At 50.6% G+C, this 14,703-nt stretch overlaps 1 protein-coding gene across 2 annotated transcripts in view; it reads left to right on the top strand.

Annotated features, from left to right (window-relative positions):
• Positions 1-14,703, top strand: part of TTC7B (tetratricopeptide repeat domain 7B) — a 301,343-nt gene that overhangs the window by 214,937 nt on the left and 71,703 nt on the right. For both annotated transcript variants that reach the window (XM_024209700.1, XM_024209699.1), the window contains one exon: positions 2,089-2,229. In XM_024209700.1, coding sequence (XP_024065468.1) covers positions 2,089-2,229 — 141 coding nt within the window. The remainder of the gene's footprint in view (positions 1-2,088; positions 2,230-14,703) is intronic.

Genomic DNA, 14,703 nt, shown 5'->3' with positions numbered 1-14,703 from the left:
TCCCGCTTCGACTGGACCTCCTCTCCCAGGAGGGAGGATGTCTCCACCCCAATCTGGTCGCACTTCACTTGACAGCGTGGCTGCTCCATGGTTAAACAAGGAGGAGGGGAGGTGTTCTGAGGATGTTAGACAGGTTCTGCTTGAGAGCAGGAAACCATCCACACGACGAACCTACCTGGCCAAATGGTATCGGTTCTCCACGTGGGTGAGGGAGAGGGGCTCCTCCCCCTCCTCCGCATATCTCCAGCTCATCCTCGATTACCTCCTGTCCCTTAGGACCCAAGGGCTGGTGCCACATGACATCCCGGTTTTTAAAAGGGCTGGATCGGGCATTCCCTTACGCCAGACCCCCGGTCGCGCTCTGGGACCTGAACCTAATGCTCTCCCGCCTCACGGGCCCCCCCTTTGAGCCCTTGTCCACGTGTTCCTGGTCCCACTTATCATGGAAAGTGGCATTCCTGGTGGCTATCACCTCAGCCCGCCGGGTCTCGGAGCTTAGGGCCCTGACCTCTGAACCCCCATATACGGTCTTCCATAGGGATACGGTCCAGCTCCGTCTGCACCCGGCTTTTCTGCCAAAGGTAGCCTCAACTTTTCACATTGATCAGGACATTTTCCTCCCAGTCCTCTGTCCTAAGCCCCATTCCTCCAATGAGGAACAACGCCTGCACATGCTAGACCTGCATAGAGCACTCGCTTTTTACCTAAACCGGACCAGGCCATTCCGGAAATCCCCTCAGCTTTTCATTGCGTTGGCCGAGCGCATGATGGGGCAGCCGGTTTCCACCCAGCGGATCTCCTGCTGGATCACCTCGTGCATACGCACATGTTACGACCTGGCAGGGGTTTCCCTGCCTCTTATAGTGAAGGCTCATTCGACGAGAGCTCAGGCCTCGTTGGCTGCCTACATGGCTCATGTCCCTATTCAGGACATCTGTAGGGCTGCTACATGGTCCTCTGTCCACACCTTTTCATCGCGCTATGTGATCGTCTCCCAAACGCGGCGGGATTTGGTAGGGCGGTACTCCGCCCGCGTAACCCTTAAACTCCTACCCACCTCCATCAGGTATAGCTTGGAGTCACCTACTGTGGAATACACAGGAGCAATCGAAGAAGAAAGGACAGTTACCTGTTCGGTAACTGACGTTCTTTGAGATATATTGCTCAGGTGTATTCCACATCCCGCCCTCCTTCCCCTCTGTCAGAGTTGTCTGGCAAGAAGGAACTGAGAGTGGGGGGAGCGCGCAGCCCCCTTTATAGCACGATATAGAGGCGCCACTCCAGGGGTCGCAGCGGGGCCCCCCCACTACGGGTACTGCTAAGGGAAAAACTTCCGGCACCGGTGCACGTGGCGAGCACGCACACCTACTGTGGAATACACCTGAGCAACACATCTCGAAGAATGCCAGTTACGGAACAGGTAACTGTCCTATCCCTCAGAAAAGCTTTATTTTGAGAGACTAATGCATTCCATTCCGCATTTCAAGATATTCTTCCTGCAAGGAATTATTTGACTGCTAAACATTTTCTTCAACATTGTTGATTAGCTAAAGTTTAAATCCCATGCAATTTAATCGTGTATCCATGCAGGGGCACATTGTGCTCAGCTTATATATTTTAGTTCTGTGTTTCTTTTTTGCAATCTATTATTAGCCTTTAAATAGTCATCTAATTGCACTCTATGAAAAGACATTGCAATTACTAACATCAAAGTGCATGCAGCAGCATAAAGGTTACAGCATATAGTGCCATCACAAACCTTCTTTGAATCATTTATACTCCTAAATGAAATGCTCAGTTAAATCTTCAGTGTTCACAGTGGCTACTCAAATTGGCATCAAACATTGCTGTTAGTAAAATCATAATATGATTTTAGTGTAGATTCACTCGCATTTGTGCATTTTACATCAGAAAAAGACTGACAGCAAACATCCAAAAGTTAAGACCCAAGTTAGCTTTTTTGATGAAGCCTGTGTTATGGAAAGGGTTAAGATGTAGTATTTAACCCAGCCTTTGTGAACATTTTTGTCTTCCTTCCTTTCCCTCCCATCTCTCCACACTGATGTAATTTTTTTATTACTTCTACAGGTTCAGTCCATGCAACGTCAATAGCAGCCTCCAGAGTGGAGCAGGCACTGTCTGAGGTTGCTTCATCTTTGCAGAGCAGTGCTCCTAAGCAAGGTCCTCTGCATCCTTGGATGACTCTGGCTCAGATCTGGCTTCATGCAGGTACTGGAAAACAAAAACAACTTTTTTTTCCTATTCACTAACCTATGAAGCAGCCAGGAATCTGTATTTATTTCATTCAGCAGGTCAGACTCTATTATCATTTGTCAACTGAAATTGGAGCTTTTAAGAACACTTATTCAAAGTGTGGCATTTTGTGGCATTTCAAGAAAGAGCATTATATGTTTTATACATTAAACAGTGGTCAATAAGGATGGCATTTAGTTTTTAATTTAATAACCTTGTCACAGGGTTGTTGCATTTTCTAACTACAGTTTAGACTGTATTAAGTCATGGTTTTCTAAAATTTCTCATTTGGCAAATTTGTCCTTGAGAATTAAGGGTTTCTGTGGAACTTTTTAACTAAACGTCAATCATCATAAGAATGTTTAATAGTCTTGGGGTCCTAATAATAAAAATAATGCATATCATAGTTTGCTGAACTTAACCATAGAAATATAGTTTTAATGTGTGTTGCTTCTATCACTCTGTATAAAGGGGCACAATAATTAAAGTTGATCTTCCAAAATATATTCGTTGGATGTGTAGGTTAAAAAAAGGGAAGACTGCTTTTTTTTTTAAAAAGGGGGGTGGATAGGTTTCTGCTGTTTTCCATGTGCAAAAATTCAGATACTTCTAATATATGCAAATGCTTCTGTTACAAAGGGAGGCAGGACAGTATTTATTAAAGCTACTGCCGACACACCATAATCATTGTGGGCTGGATCTGAAAGGCACCTGTTCAAAGTAGTGCTGTAAACATGGTATTTAGTATTTCAGTAAAGTAAAAAAGTTGCACATTTGTTTATGCTCCTTTCAAAAAGTTTGAATGGAGGTAGATGGAGTCCTGTGGCAAAGCAAGCAATAGATTGGGTCCAAAACTTGAACTAGGCCTCTGGGCTGACAGTGTGAAGTGCTTGCGGGTGCTGGCTAGTTGGTTGTTATGAACTTTTTATACTTAAAAATCCCCTAGCTACCACCTGAACTTTTGTTTTTTTAAAAAGGGGAAGATTTGGATCCTGATATTGAGGCAAGCAGAGGAATGGAAACACTTAAATACAAACACTTGATTCATACGTAAGATAGGGCAGCAGTTTTATAGTAGGATTGCTACATGGTGGATCAGAACTTTGCAGACTAATGGAGTGGTACCACTGTCACCTTTGTAGGCGTTATGGTGTCTGAAGCTTCTTGAGAAGCTAAATAGCATGGAACATAGATGGCATATTTCCCCTGGAGAGGAGCAGGCATTTACAGGAATATCAGATATTACAACTGCAGCTGGAAGAAAAAACATTAGCATTGTATAAAAACTTAACTTGACCACAATGTCACTGAAGTAAACCAGTATCATTTTGCTTTTGTGACACCCATCCAGTGTAAAAGTGATAGTGGGCTTCTGGTGTCTCCATTTCTTGGTTTGCCTGTTGGGATGTGTGGTAGCATTTTCCTAACTGGTGAATGATCTGGAATGGAGTTTGTGCCCAAGAGTGGCCTGAAGCTTCGCACCAAACTCTAAGTCAGAGAGTATCACTGATGGCAGTGGAAGGTTATAGTGCATAGCATAATGGTTTATGTGAAAACAGTGTTCTAAACATTCTTTTAAAAATATTCAGTTTGAAAAGTTCTTTGGGCGGTTGCTCATGTCCATTCCCATGTAGATGTGCGTGCACTGCGTGCACAGTCGCCAGAAGGCTTTTCCCTCAGTGGTATCCATCAGCTCCGGTGCCCCCTGGAGTCACACCCTCATGGCGTTGTATATAGGGGCCTGCCACCCCCTCAATTCCTTCTTTCCACCTGTGACGGTCGCTGGAACTGCTCTTTCTTGCTCTGCAAGTACTCTCCCCGGTGGACTTGTATATTTTCCTGTAAATAGTTCTAAAAATGTTAGTAAGTGTTTGCAGAAGTTACTAGTTGCTAGTATAGAGTAGGACCCCACTTATCAGGGTTCTCTCCTGCCCAGCACCAGGGAATGCCTTGGTCTCTGGGGTTTAAGCCATTCAAGGCTTGCCACAAGCCTGTGCCTATCAGTGATCCCCACTCAGCTTGCCTCAAGTGTTTGGGCGAATCCCAACTGCGTGATCGTTGCAGGATTTGTAGAGGTTTCAAGCCCCAGACCCAAAAAGAAAGGGACCAGAGTATGACGTTGCACTCTATATGATTTTATGAAAATATGCTAATGAGTGTGAATATAATGTAACTGGAATATGCTTCATGCAAAAGGTCTCTTGTAAGGTATCATTACAAAGCTTATAATCTACTGAGTGTGTTCATCCTATTTGTATGAATGTATCATTCTTGTATCTGAAACTAGAAATATGAAATATAACTCTGAGGGCCTATTGTAATTATGCAAAGTGTGGGCCATTAATGGTGGTTTGGAATCTTGATGGCTCACATTAACCAGGACAATTGTCTGTAGATCCTCTGTTTTACTTGGAAGTCTTCCTGTGTATGTGTGTGCTGGCAAGTGGGTAATGAAGTCTTACAGTGACATGTGATCATGTCACCTGAACTGGAATCCATCTTTAACATGGTGCTTTTCCATTTAGAAGGGGGGGAGGCAGAGAGAGACAAAGGATTCCCGCCTTATGCTAAAGATATATAAGTGGGTGGAACAGAACAAAGGCAGCCATCATGAAAAATCCCCTAGCTACCACCTGAGCTGGAAAAAGGGCTGGACTGGGGAAAGGATTGTGCCCAGACTAGGAAGGCGTCCAGACTGTGAAAGAAACTTATTGAAACATCTCTGAGGGTGAGATTTTATCTGTATTCAGTTTTATTACTGTACTAGGCTTAGACTTGGGTGTTTTATTTTATTTTGCTTGGTAATTCACTTTGTTCTGTCTGTCACTACTTGGAACCACTTAAATCCTACTTTCTGTATTTAATAACATCACTTTTTACTTATTAATTAACCCAGAGTATGTATTAATACCTGGGGGGGGCAAACAGCTGTGCATATCTCTCTATCAGTGTTATAGAGGGCGAACAATTTATGAGTTTACCCTGTATAAGCTTTATACAGGTTAAAACGGATTTATTTGGGGGTTGGACCCCAATGGGAGTTGGGCATCTGAGTGTTAGACAGGAACACTTCTTAAGTTGCTTTCAGTTAAGTCTGCAGCTTTGGGGCACGTGGTTCAGACCCTGGGTCTGTGTTGGAGCAGACTGGCGTGTCTGGCTCAACAAGACAGGGTGCTGGAGTCCCAAGCTGGCAGGGAAAGCAGGTGCAGAAGTAATCTTGGCACATCAGTTGGCAGCCCCAAGGGGGTTTCTGTGATCCAACCCATCACAGAGAGACTTAAGTTCCTCCTGATGGAAGCGGCTCTTCATCCCTCAGAGCCAAATCATCATGACTCAGCACTGAGCACCTCTGCCTCTGTGAGGAATACACCTGCTTCTGTGAGGGACAGGCATCGCAGCCCAACCTCTCCAGCGCCGAGGAGAGATTCCTTGCTGGTGTCACATGACTCCCGGCACCACCACAGGTTGCCGGTACAAAGGAGGTCAGCACAGGAGAGCACGTGGCACCACTCCCGTTCGCCAGTACCGCGCAAGAAGCAACACAAAACCAGGCAGGGGACACTCCCCTACCCCAAAGCCCACCAGTCAGAAGGACTCTGGCAGAGTGAGAACCGCACAAGGCTCAATGGCTGCTGCTGCGGCACCGTTGACTCTGGCCCCAGGGAGGGAGCCGTCGAGTCCAATGCCGTTGGACTCTTCCCCCAAGGGAGAGCCATAGGAGTGTGTGACTGGCGCTCCCATCTACGCCAGACATATTCCAGGTGGCACAGGATCTGATGTCCCTCCCAGTGCCACTGTTGCCAATTAGATGTGAGCCAGCACCGGAGGCAAAGCCAGCTACGGTACCGAGGCCCCAGGTGCCATTGAAAGGAAAGCCAGCAATGATGCAGCAGCATTGGTTGCCTTCATCCCAGCACCACTTGCCAGCACCACACCTCCATGGTCCTCTGGGGAGTGAATCCTCGGAGCCGGAGTCCTATACCTCTCACAGGAGTTGGCACCACTCAGACCGTCGGTCCTGTATGGAGGACATGAGCCAGGGGTTGCCTCCTGCGGGCTGGCCAGCACAGTGGCAGATGCCTGTAAATAGCCCTTTGGGACTCTGTGGAGTGCTTTCCATCAGTCCCAAGGACCCCAGTCAAGGACGTCTTACTCGGTGGCACTGGAAACTAGAGCCCCGCTGCTGCCTCCTTCTCTAGTGGTGCAGGGGCAGGACCAAAATACTGAGCCTGGTACCGTACATCAGGGACCAGCACCACAGGACCGGCCAGGAGCAGACGGCCAAGAGCAAGGTGCTGGTTCTGGGATCCTCTTCCTCCTCTCCAGATGAGGCAGTTACAGGTATCTTGGTGGCACCCATACAGGATGACCACAGGGCGCACCAAGAATTGTTGAGATGGATGGCACAGAACCTGTGGGTCCAGGTGAAGCCTGAGCCTGAGAAGGAGCCAGAATTTACCAGTGTATATTGCCAAAGAGTCACAGTGATACGTCAGCAGCCCCCATCAGCTCCCCGCCCTCCCCCCGCTCCCAGCACCTCCCGCCCACCAGCAGCCCCTGCCTCCCGCCCTGCACCTCCTGGTCAGCTGTTTCATGGCAGGCAGGAGGCTCTGGGGGGGGGGGAGGAGCCAGGGTACGGCAGGCTAAGGGAAGGGGGCGGGAAGGGGTGGAGTGGGGGCAGGGCCTGTGGCAGAGCCAGAGGTTGAGCAGTGAGCACCCCCTGGCACATTGGAAAGTTGGCGCCTGTAGCTCCAGCCCCGGAGTCGGCGCCTATACAAGGAGCCGCATATTAACTTCTGAAGAGCCGCATGTGGCTCCAGAGCCACAGGTTGGCCACCCCTGCACTACACCATCACACAGCAAGCTAGAGACGATGCTGGATTCAGCAGGGCAGTGTTACAGTCCGCTTGTTGTTGAACTCCAAACCTACCTCCTCCATCTGCTTGGGTGTCACCTACATGGGAATGGACATGATCAAGCACTTGAAGAAAAAAAAACGGTTGCTAACTTTTCCGTAACTGTTGTTCTTTGAGATGTATTGCTCATGTCCATTCCCAAACCCGTCATCCTACTGCTCTGTTGGAGTTGCCAGCAAGAAGGAACTGAGGGGTGGCAGGCCCCTATATACAGCGCCATGAGGGCTGGAGCCGACCCAGCGGATACCACTGAGCGAAAACCTTCCGGCGACTGTGCACATGGCACACGCCCACCTACATGGGAATGGACATGAGCAACACATCTCGATCAACAGTTACAGAAAGGTTAGCCATTTTTTCTGTATGTTTCTAGATACAAATATTGAAAAGGGTTAAGTGAATATATAGTATACTCTAGAAATTACGGTTATGCAGCATTGGTTTTTCTCTATTTCCAAGATCAGTATACTAGCTTAAATATTTGTCATTCATACACTGTAGTCTATATTAACGATACCTCTAGTAACAGTTGGTTATACAGTAAAAAGTAACCATATATCAAAGGTCTCTGAGACATCATGTCATTTAGCTATCATCACAAACTTGTTCGTTGGTAGGTGTTTAGCATAACTTTTTCAAATTGTTGGAGTTCTTTGCCATTAAGAAGTAATCATGTTTATTTTTAGTATTGCTGTATTTCTTTGTATACTTAACTAGCCTTGTCTTGCATTGACCATTTTATTGTGCAGAAGTAATTAGATAGCAACGCTGCCAAGTATTAATTATTTCAGAAAAACAAAAGAACAAGAGCAAAAGATGTGCTAGTGATTAGTATGTTACTTTATTTGGTTGAAGTGCCTCAGAATTCCTATTAATTCTGACAGTTCAAAAAGAGAAGAGGTGACTTTTCCTCCAGAGAATCACACAAAGATTTAGAATTGGAATGTGCCTGTAGGGATAGTCTAGTCACTTCCCCAGCATCACTTGTTTAAATATTCATAAGCCATGCTAAGCAGGTGAGTGTCTGTTAGCTTTGAATATTTCCAGTGCTGATAATTTTCACAGCCTCCCCTTGCAACTTGTTTTATTGTTCAACTTATAGTTTATTTTTCTGCGTATTCATCCTTAATTTTCAATGTTGTAGTTTAAACCCATTACTCCTCTTTCAGTCCTCAATGCCTAATGAGAACCAGTGACTTGTCCGCAATGTGTGGATGCGAACCATGTCCTCCCTGCTATGGGGAACCCTTTGCTCATTCCCATTAGTGGGGGGTAGTGAGGAAGCAAGTGATGCTGGCCTGGCCACTCTCTCCTCAATGGCCAAGAGGAGTTCATTCCTGTATGGCCCATATCCTCCTGTTCCCCTCCTGCAGATACCCTGGTGATCAGATCTCCATGTCTGCCATTTCCCTGCCTCCTGACTACAGTTACTAGAAAGAGCGGAATTGGGGAAAGAGAGAAGAGACAACCAGGAAGGCCAAAGCCCCCAGCAGGAAGAGAGAGGGAAAAGGCAGAGCCACCCCAGTTGTGTGGAAGTGAGAGAGCACCCTTACAACATAGCTGAAGGAGACAGAAGAGAGAGCAGAGCTCTTGCAAAGTATTGCTCTCCTCTGAGCCCTTTCCAATTCATCTCTTTTATAAAGGTTACTTAACGCACCACATAAGGCTGGTATTTTGGGTAATGTTTCAGGGTGATGTACATTATTTTTCTCAAGCATCCAAGTTCCCTTTCCAACTGTGACATATACACCTCTACCTCGATATAACGCTGTCCTCGGGAGCCAAAAACTCTTACCGCGTTATAGGTGAAACCGCGTTATATTGAACTTGCTTTGATCCACCGGAGTGCGCAGCCCCGCCCCCCAGGAGCACTGCTTTACCACATTATATCCGAATTCATGTTATATCGTGTCGCATTAAATCGAGGTAGCAATGTAGTAACAAATAGATTTAGTTCTGCATCTTGAGAAAGGAGCATTTCCTGTAGATTGACCGTCAGAAAACAGGTTTGGTCAGAGAACCATGGTGAAAGGCCAAAGAGTGGCAGGTGTTTTCAAGATACCTTGAAAGGGTTATTATCCATCTGTAACAATAGACTGCTGTAAAACCTATTTTAATGTATGGCACACATTCTCTAAATAAATGCAAAGATCACCATGTGGGGAATCATTTTCTTCTGATGAGGAGGCTACCACTGCGGCAGTTTTGAAAACTGCTTTTTAACAGCCATTGTACAGTAGTGTTGCATTATCTATCTTACCCTAGTGGAAGTAAAATTGCTATCTTAATTACATTAACTTGTGCATTCATATGATATAAAAATGTACAGTTTTTCCTCTGGTTGCCAGAAGCTGGGAGTGGATGACAGGAGATGGATCAGTTGGTGATTTGCCAATTCTTTTCATTTCCTCTGAAGCACCTGGCATTGGCCACTGTCAGAAGACAGGATGTTGGCCTAGATGGACCATTGGTCTGACTCAGTATGGCTTTTCTTATGTTAAATCATAGAAACACAGCACAGCAAAAATATGTGAAAGCGTTTATAACTAACTCAGCCTTATAATGACTGTAATATAGACAGACACAGCTCTTGAGAGTATGGAATTTGTTGTTCTTCTTCGAGTGATTGTTCACGTCCATTACACATTAGGTGTGCGCGCGCTGCGTGCACGAACGTCGGAAACTTTTTCCCTCAGCGGCTCCCGTCGGGTCTGCAGGGTCTCCCCTCCCGCCAGAGTGGCGCCCCGCTCTAGCGTATATATATCCCTGCCAGCCCGACCCTCCCTCAGTTCCTTGGCGTCCGTGGCGACGTTGGAACAACTCTATCTCTCGTCTGAGAGTGTCCCTTAGCATAGTATTCAGTGTTATCTTCAGTTATCACTTCTTTAGTAGTTAAGCTGCAAGCCCCTGGCTATTTAGAAAGACTTAAACTTCTTTGTGTCAGGCGTTTGGCCAACCCCGGCACCGGCCCTGAGCGGCGGGGCATGCCGCATGCCCAAGGCTTCAAGGCTTGTGCCACGTGCCGCAAGCCTATGCCAGTAAGCGACCCACACGACTCGTGTCTTCGTTGCCTGGGGGAAGCACATCAAAAGGAGCGCTGCAAGATCTGCAAGGCTTTCAAGCCTAGGACTAAAAAAGAGAGAGACTTTCGCCTGAAGCAGCTGCTCATGGAGACGGCGTTACAGCCCTCCACTTCAACGGCACCGTCAACCTCGGTGCGGAGTGCCCCGGCATCGGTCCGTGATCCGACGCCGGCGGGGCAACCTAAGCCCACAGCACCGAATCAGCAGGAACACCTCCGGCACTGGTCGTCTTCGCCGGCTAAATCGAAGGGCCAACCCAAGGCCCGAGGACGTTCCCCGCACAAGAGGGTAGCGCCCGCGAAGACCGCAAGTGCTCCTAAGGCCGTTGTGGCCCCAGCACAGATCCCGGTGCCAGTGGCTCTGGTGCCCAAAGGCCCGTCGAGCCCCGGGATAAGCGCGTCAAGTGAGGAGGAAGGGCTGGAGGAACTTTTGGAACAGCCCTCCACCCCGGACACATTTGAGGCGGCAAAGGACCTCATTGAATTGTCCGCTGAGGGCACCCTCCGCGCTAAGGACATTCCGCCGAGACTGCCATCCAAGGGCAAGCCGGCTATGATGCTCCCATCACGGTCGCCATCTCGGCACCGTTCGCGGCGCCGGTCCCGGTCGAGTTCCGCCTCGGTGGACTCCCGGCTTCCCTCCGCGCAGAGAGCCACACAACCGTCGGGCCCCAACAAGCGCAAGGCACCGACCCAGCAGCCCTGCGCGAGTAGGCACCGGGACGTGTCGGCTGTGCGATCCCCGAGACCGTCCTCCCGCAGTCGCTCCCGGTCCCGGGGTCACCGGTACCGATCCAGGTCCAGGTCAGCAAGACGCTACTCCCGGTCCCGGTCACGAAAGCACTACTCTCAGACCCCGGACCGGCACCGTTCCACGGCACCGCCGTGGCCTTCTAGATCACCGTCCGTAGTTTCGGAGGTGGACTCGGGCCATTCCAGCAGATATGCCCACAGAGCACAGGCCAGTAGGGAGCACGAAACCACTTGGCACCCACAGTGGGGCCATCCAGGACAATGGCCATTCTGGACCCCTTGGGCCTACCACCAACAAGGCCCCCCGTCCAGGACCTCGAGATCTGGCCCCTCGGGACACCAGTCCCGCTCTCCACAGTGGCACCCACCCTCTCGCAAAGAGGCCACGGTCTCCAGGCCGCCAGAGAGAGAAATGGCTGACTCGGCACCGAGCCCGGCACCGTCCCAGACCCATGTCAGGGAACGCACTCCAGAAGAGCACCCAGCCGATGAGGAGTTGCAGGAGGAGGAAGACGCGCAAAAAGCCGTGACCACCTCCTCCTCGCCAGACGAAGCCGTGGCGGGCACAACCGTGTCCGGCCCTCCCCCGATTGACCATCGGGCGCACCAGGACCTGCTCCGCCGAGTAGCCCTCAATCTGGGGTTGCAGGCAGAGGAGACGGTCGAGCAGGAGGACCCCATGGTCGACATCCTAAGCCCAGAGGGCCCCTCCAGGATCGCGCTCCCACTCATAAAAACGGTCCAGTCCAATTATAAAACAGTATGGCAAACGCCAGCCTCCAGTGCGCCTACTGCAAAAGGCGTGGAGAGGAAATACTTTGCCCCATCTAAAGGGTTTGATTTCCTCTTCTCTCATCCAACACCATGTTCGCTGGTCGTCTCTGCGGTCAACGAACGGGAGCGACATGGCCAGCAGGCCCCGGCCCCCAAGGCCAAGGAGGCAAAACGCTTGGACTTGTTTGGGAGAAAGGTCTACTCGTCCGGAGGCCTCCAGTTGAGGATCGCAAACCAACAAGCGATTCTGAACAGACACAACTTCAATTCCTGGGCATCGGTCTCCAAGTTTAAGGAAGCCTTGCCTCAGGGCTCGCAACTCGAATTCGCGGCCATAGTAGACGAAGGGAAGACAGTAGCCAAGACCTCTCTACAGGCCTCCCTTGACTCCGCGGACGCAGCCGCTAGCACAATCGCGTCAGGAGTGGTAATGAGACGCTTGGCGTGGCTACAGGCTTCCGGCCTTCCCCCAGAGGTGCAAAACACCCTTCAAGACCTTCCGTTCGAGGGGTCAGGCTTGTTCTTGGACCAGACGGACGCCAGACTGCATAGCCTCAAGGACTCTCGAGCTACCCTCAAGTCGTTGGGGATGCATACCCCAGTGACGCAGAGGAAGCCCTTTAAGCCCCAACCTCCGCAGAGACAGTACCACCCTCGTCCTAGACAGGAACCGTACCGCAGGAGGGGCAGAGATAACAGGCGTAGATGCAACAACACGCCTAACCAGGGCCAGAATCACGGCCAAGGCAAGCCGCAGCCGGGAAACAAGCAAGGGTTTTGAAGCTGCGATCGAGGACAGAGTACCAACCTCTATTCCGGATCCCCCTCTGTGTTTCAGGGACCGCCTGTCCCATTTTTACCGTGCCTGGTCACACATAACATCGGACCGCTGGGTCCTGCGCACGGTGGAGGCGGGCTACACCCTTCAGTTCTCCTCGTCCCCTCCCTCCCACCCCCCATCCCCGTCCCTCTTCAGGGACCCCTCTCACGAGCAACTCCTCATGCAAGAGGTGCAGACCCTCCTCACAGTAGGAGCGGTGGAAGAGGTTCCTCCGGACCTCAGGGGGAAAGGGTTCTATTCCAGATACTTCCTCATTCCCAAAGCAAAAGGGGGCCTCCGTCCTATTTTGGACCTTCGCAAACTAAACAAATACTTGCTCAAAACATGTTTCCGTATGATCTCCCTTGGTACTATTATCCCGTCCCTGGATCCGGGAGATTGGTACGCTGCCCTCGATATGAAAGATGCCTACTTTCACATCGCCATCCGCCCGGCCCACCGGCGGTTCCTGCGCTTCACCATCAACCGGCGCCACTTTCAATTTACGGTCTTGCCCTTCAGCCTGACAACGGCCCCGCGAGTGTTTACAAAATGCATGTCCGTGGTGGCAGCCTTTCTTCAGAAAAGAAGGATGCGCGTCTACCCATACTTGGACGACTGGCTCCTCGCGGGCCGGTCGGAGGCCAAGGTTCGCTCCCATGTGACATTGGCACTACAGGTGTTCCGCAAGCTCGGTCTGCTGGTCAATGTACCCAAGTCATCACCGGTCCCCATGCAGAGACTGGACTTCATAGGGGCAGTTCTGGACTCAGTGGCGGCACGGGCGAGTCTTCCCGTATCGCGGTTCTTGGCCATTCAGAAGGTCGTGAGCTCCATCCAGCAATTCCCCACGGCCAGATGTTGCTTGCAACTCTTGGGGCACATGGCGGCCTGCACACATGCAGTCAGACACGCCCGCCTAAGACTCAGGCCATTGCAGTTGTGGCTGGCCCAAACATATCGCCCCAACAGAGACCCCTTGGACCTGGTCGTGACGATCCCGGATCGGGTGTCGAACTCCCTCCGCTGGTGGCTCGATCGGCAGCAGGTTTGCGCAGGGGTCTCTTTCGCCACCTCGCAACCCACTCTGACGTTAGTAACAGACGCGTTGGACCTGGGTTGGTGGGCGCACCTGGGGGACCTGCGGACTCAGGGCTTATGGTCCAGGGAAGAAAAGTTGCTTCACATCAACCTGAAGGAGTTGAGGGCGGTTCGTCTCGCCTGTCAGACCTTTCACGCTACCATAGAAGGCCACAGCGTGTCAGTTCTGACGGACAACACTACCGCCATGTTCTACATAAACAAGCAGGGCGGGTCCCGGTCCTCTCCCCTCTGTCACGAGGCGCTCCTCCTCTGGGACTTCTGCATAGCCCATTCAGTCCACCTACTAGCAACATATCTCCCGGGGGCCCAAAACGGGTTAGCGGACCGCCTCAGCCAGTCCTACGACATGCACAAGTGGACGTTGAGACAGGACGTCCTGCATTTAATCTTCCGGAGGTGGGGGTTTCCCCAGGTGGATCTCTTTGCCACCAAGGACAACAGCCAATGCCCTCAGTTTTGTTCATTCCAGAACCTCAGTCCGGGCTCATTGGCAGATGCCTTCGTGATTCCGTGGGGCGGGAACCTGAGGTATGCCTTCCCCCCATTCCCACTCATCCACAGGGTCCTCCTCAAAACCCGCAGGGACAAGGCGACAATCATCCTCATCGCCCCGGCATGGCCACGCCAACACTGGTTCACGACCCTGCTGGAACTGTCCGTGACCACTCCGATCGCCCTCCCCCTCCATCGCGACCTCATCACACAAGACCAGGGTCGCCTACTCCACCCGAACCTACCGTCGCTACATCTCACGGCGTGGTTTCTCTCTGGCTAAACGATATGGAGCACAGGTGCTCCCATCAGGTCCAGCAGGTTCTCCTTGGTAGTAGGAAGCCCTCCACAAGAGCGACCTACCTCGCCAAATGGAAACGGTTCTCCCACTGGTGTGAGCCCCGTCACATACAGCCTCTGCAGGCCTCAGTCCCATCGATTCTGGACTACTTGCTGCACCTCAAGCATCAGGGACTCGCCCCCGCCTCAATTAAGGTGCATCTGGCTGC

Source organism: Terrapene carolina, unplaced genomic scaffold, assembly GCF_002925995.2.
Source record: "Terrapene carolina triunguis isolate 2854851 unplaced genomic scaffold, T_m_triunguis-2.0 Scaffold96, whole genome shotgun sequence".
Lineage (NCBI taxonomy): Eukaryota > Metazoa > Chordata > Testudines > Emydidae > Terrapene > Terrapene triunguis.
The sequence above is the reverse complement of the archived record's forward strand: the minus strand, read 5'-3'. Positions and strand labels throughout refer to the sequence as shown.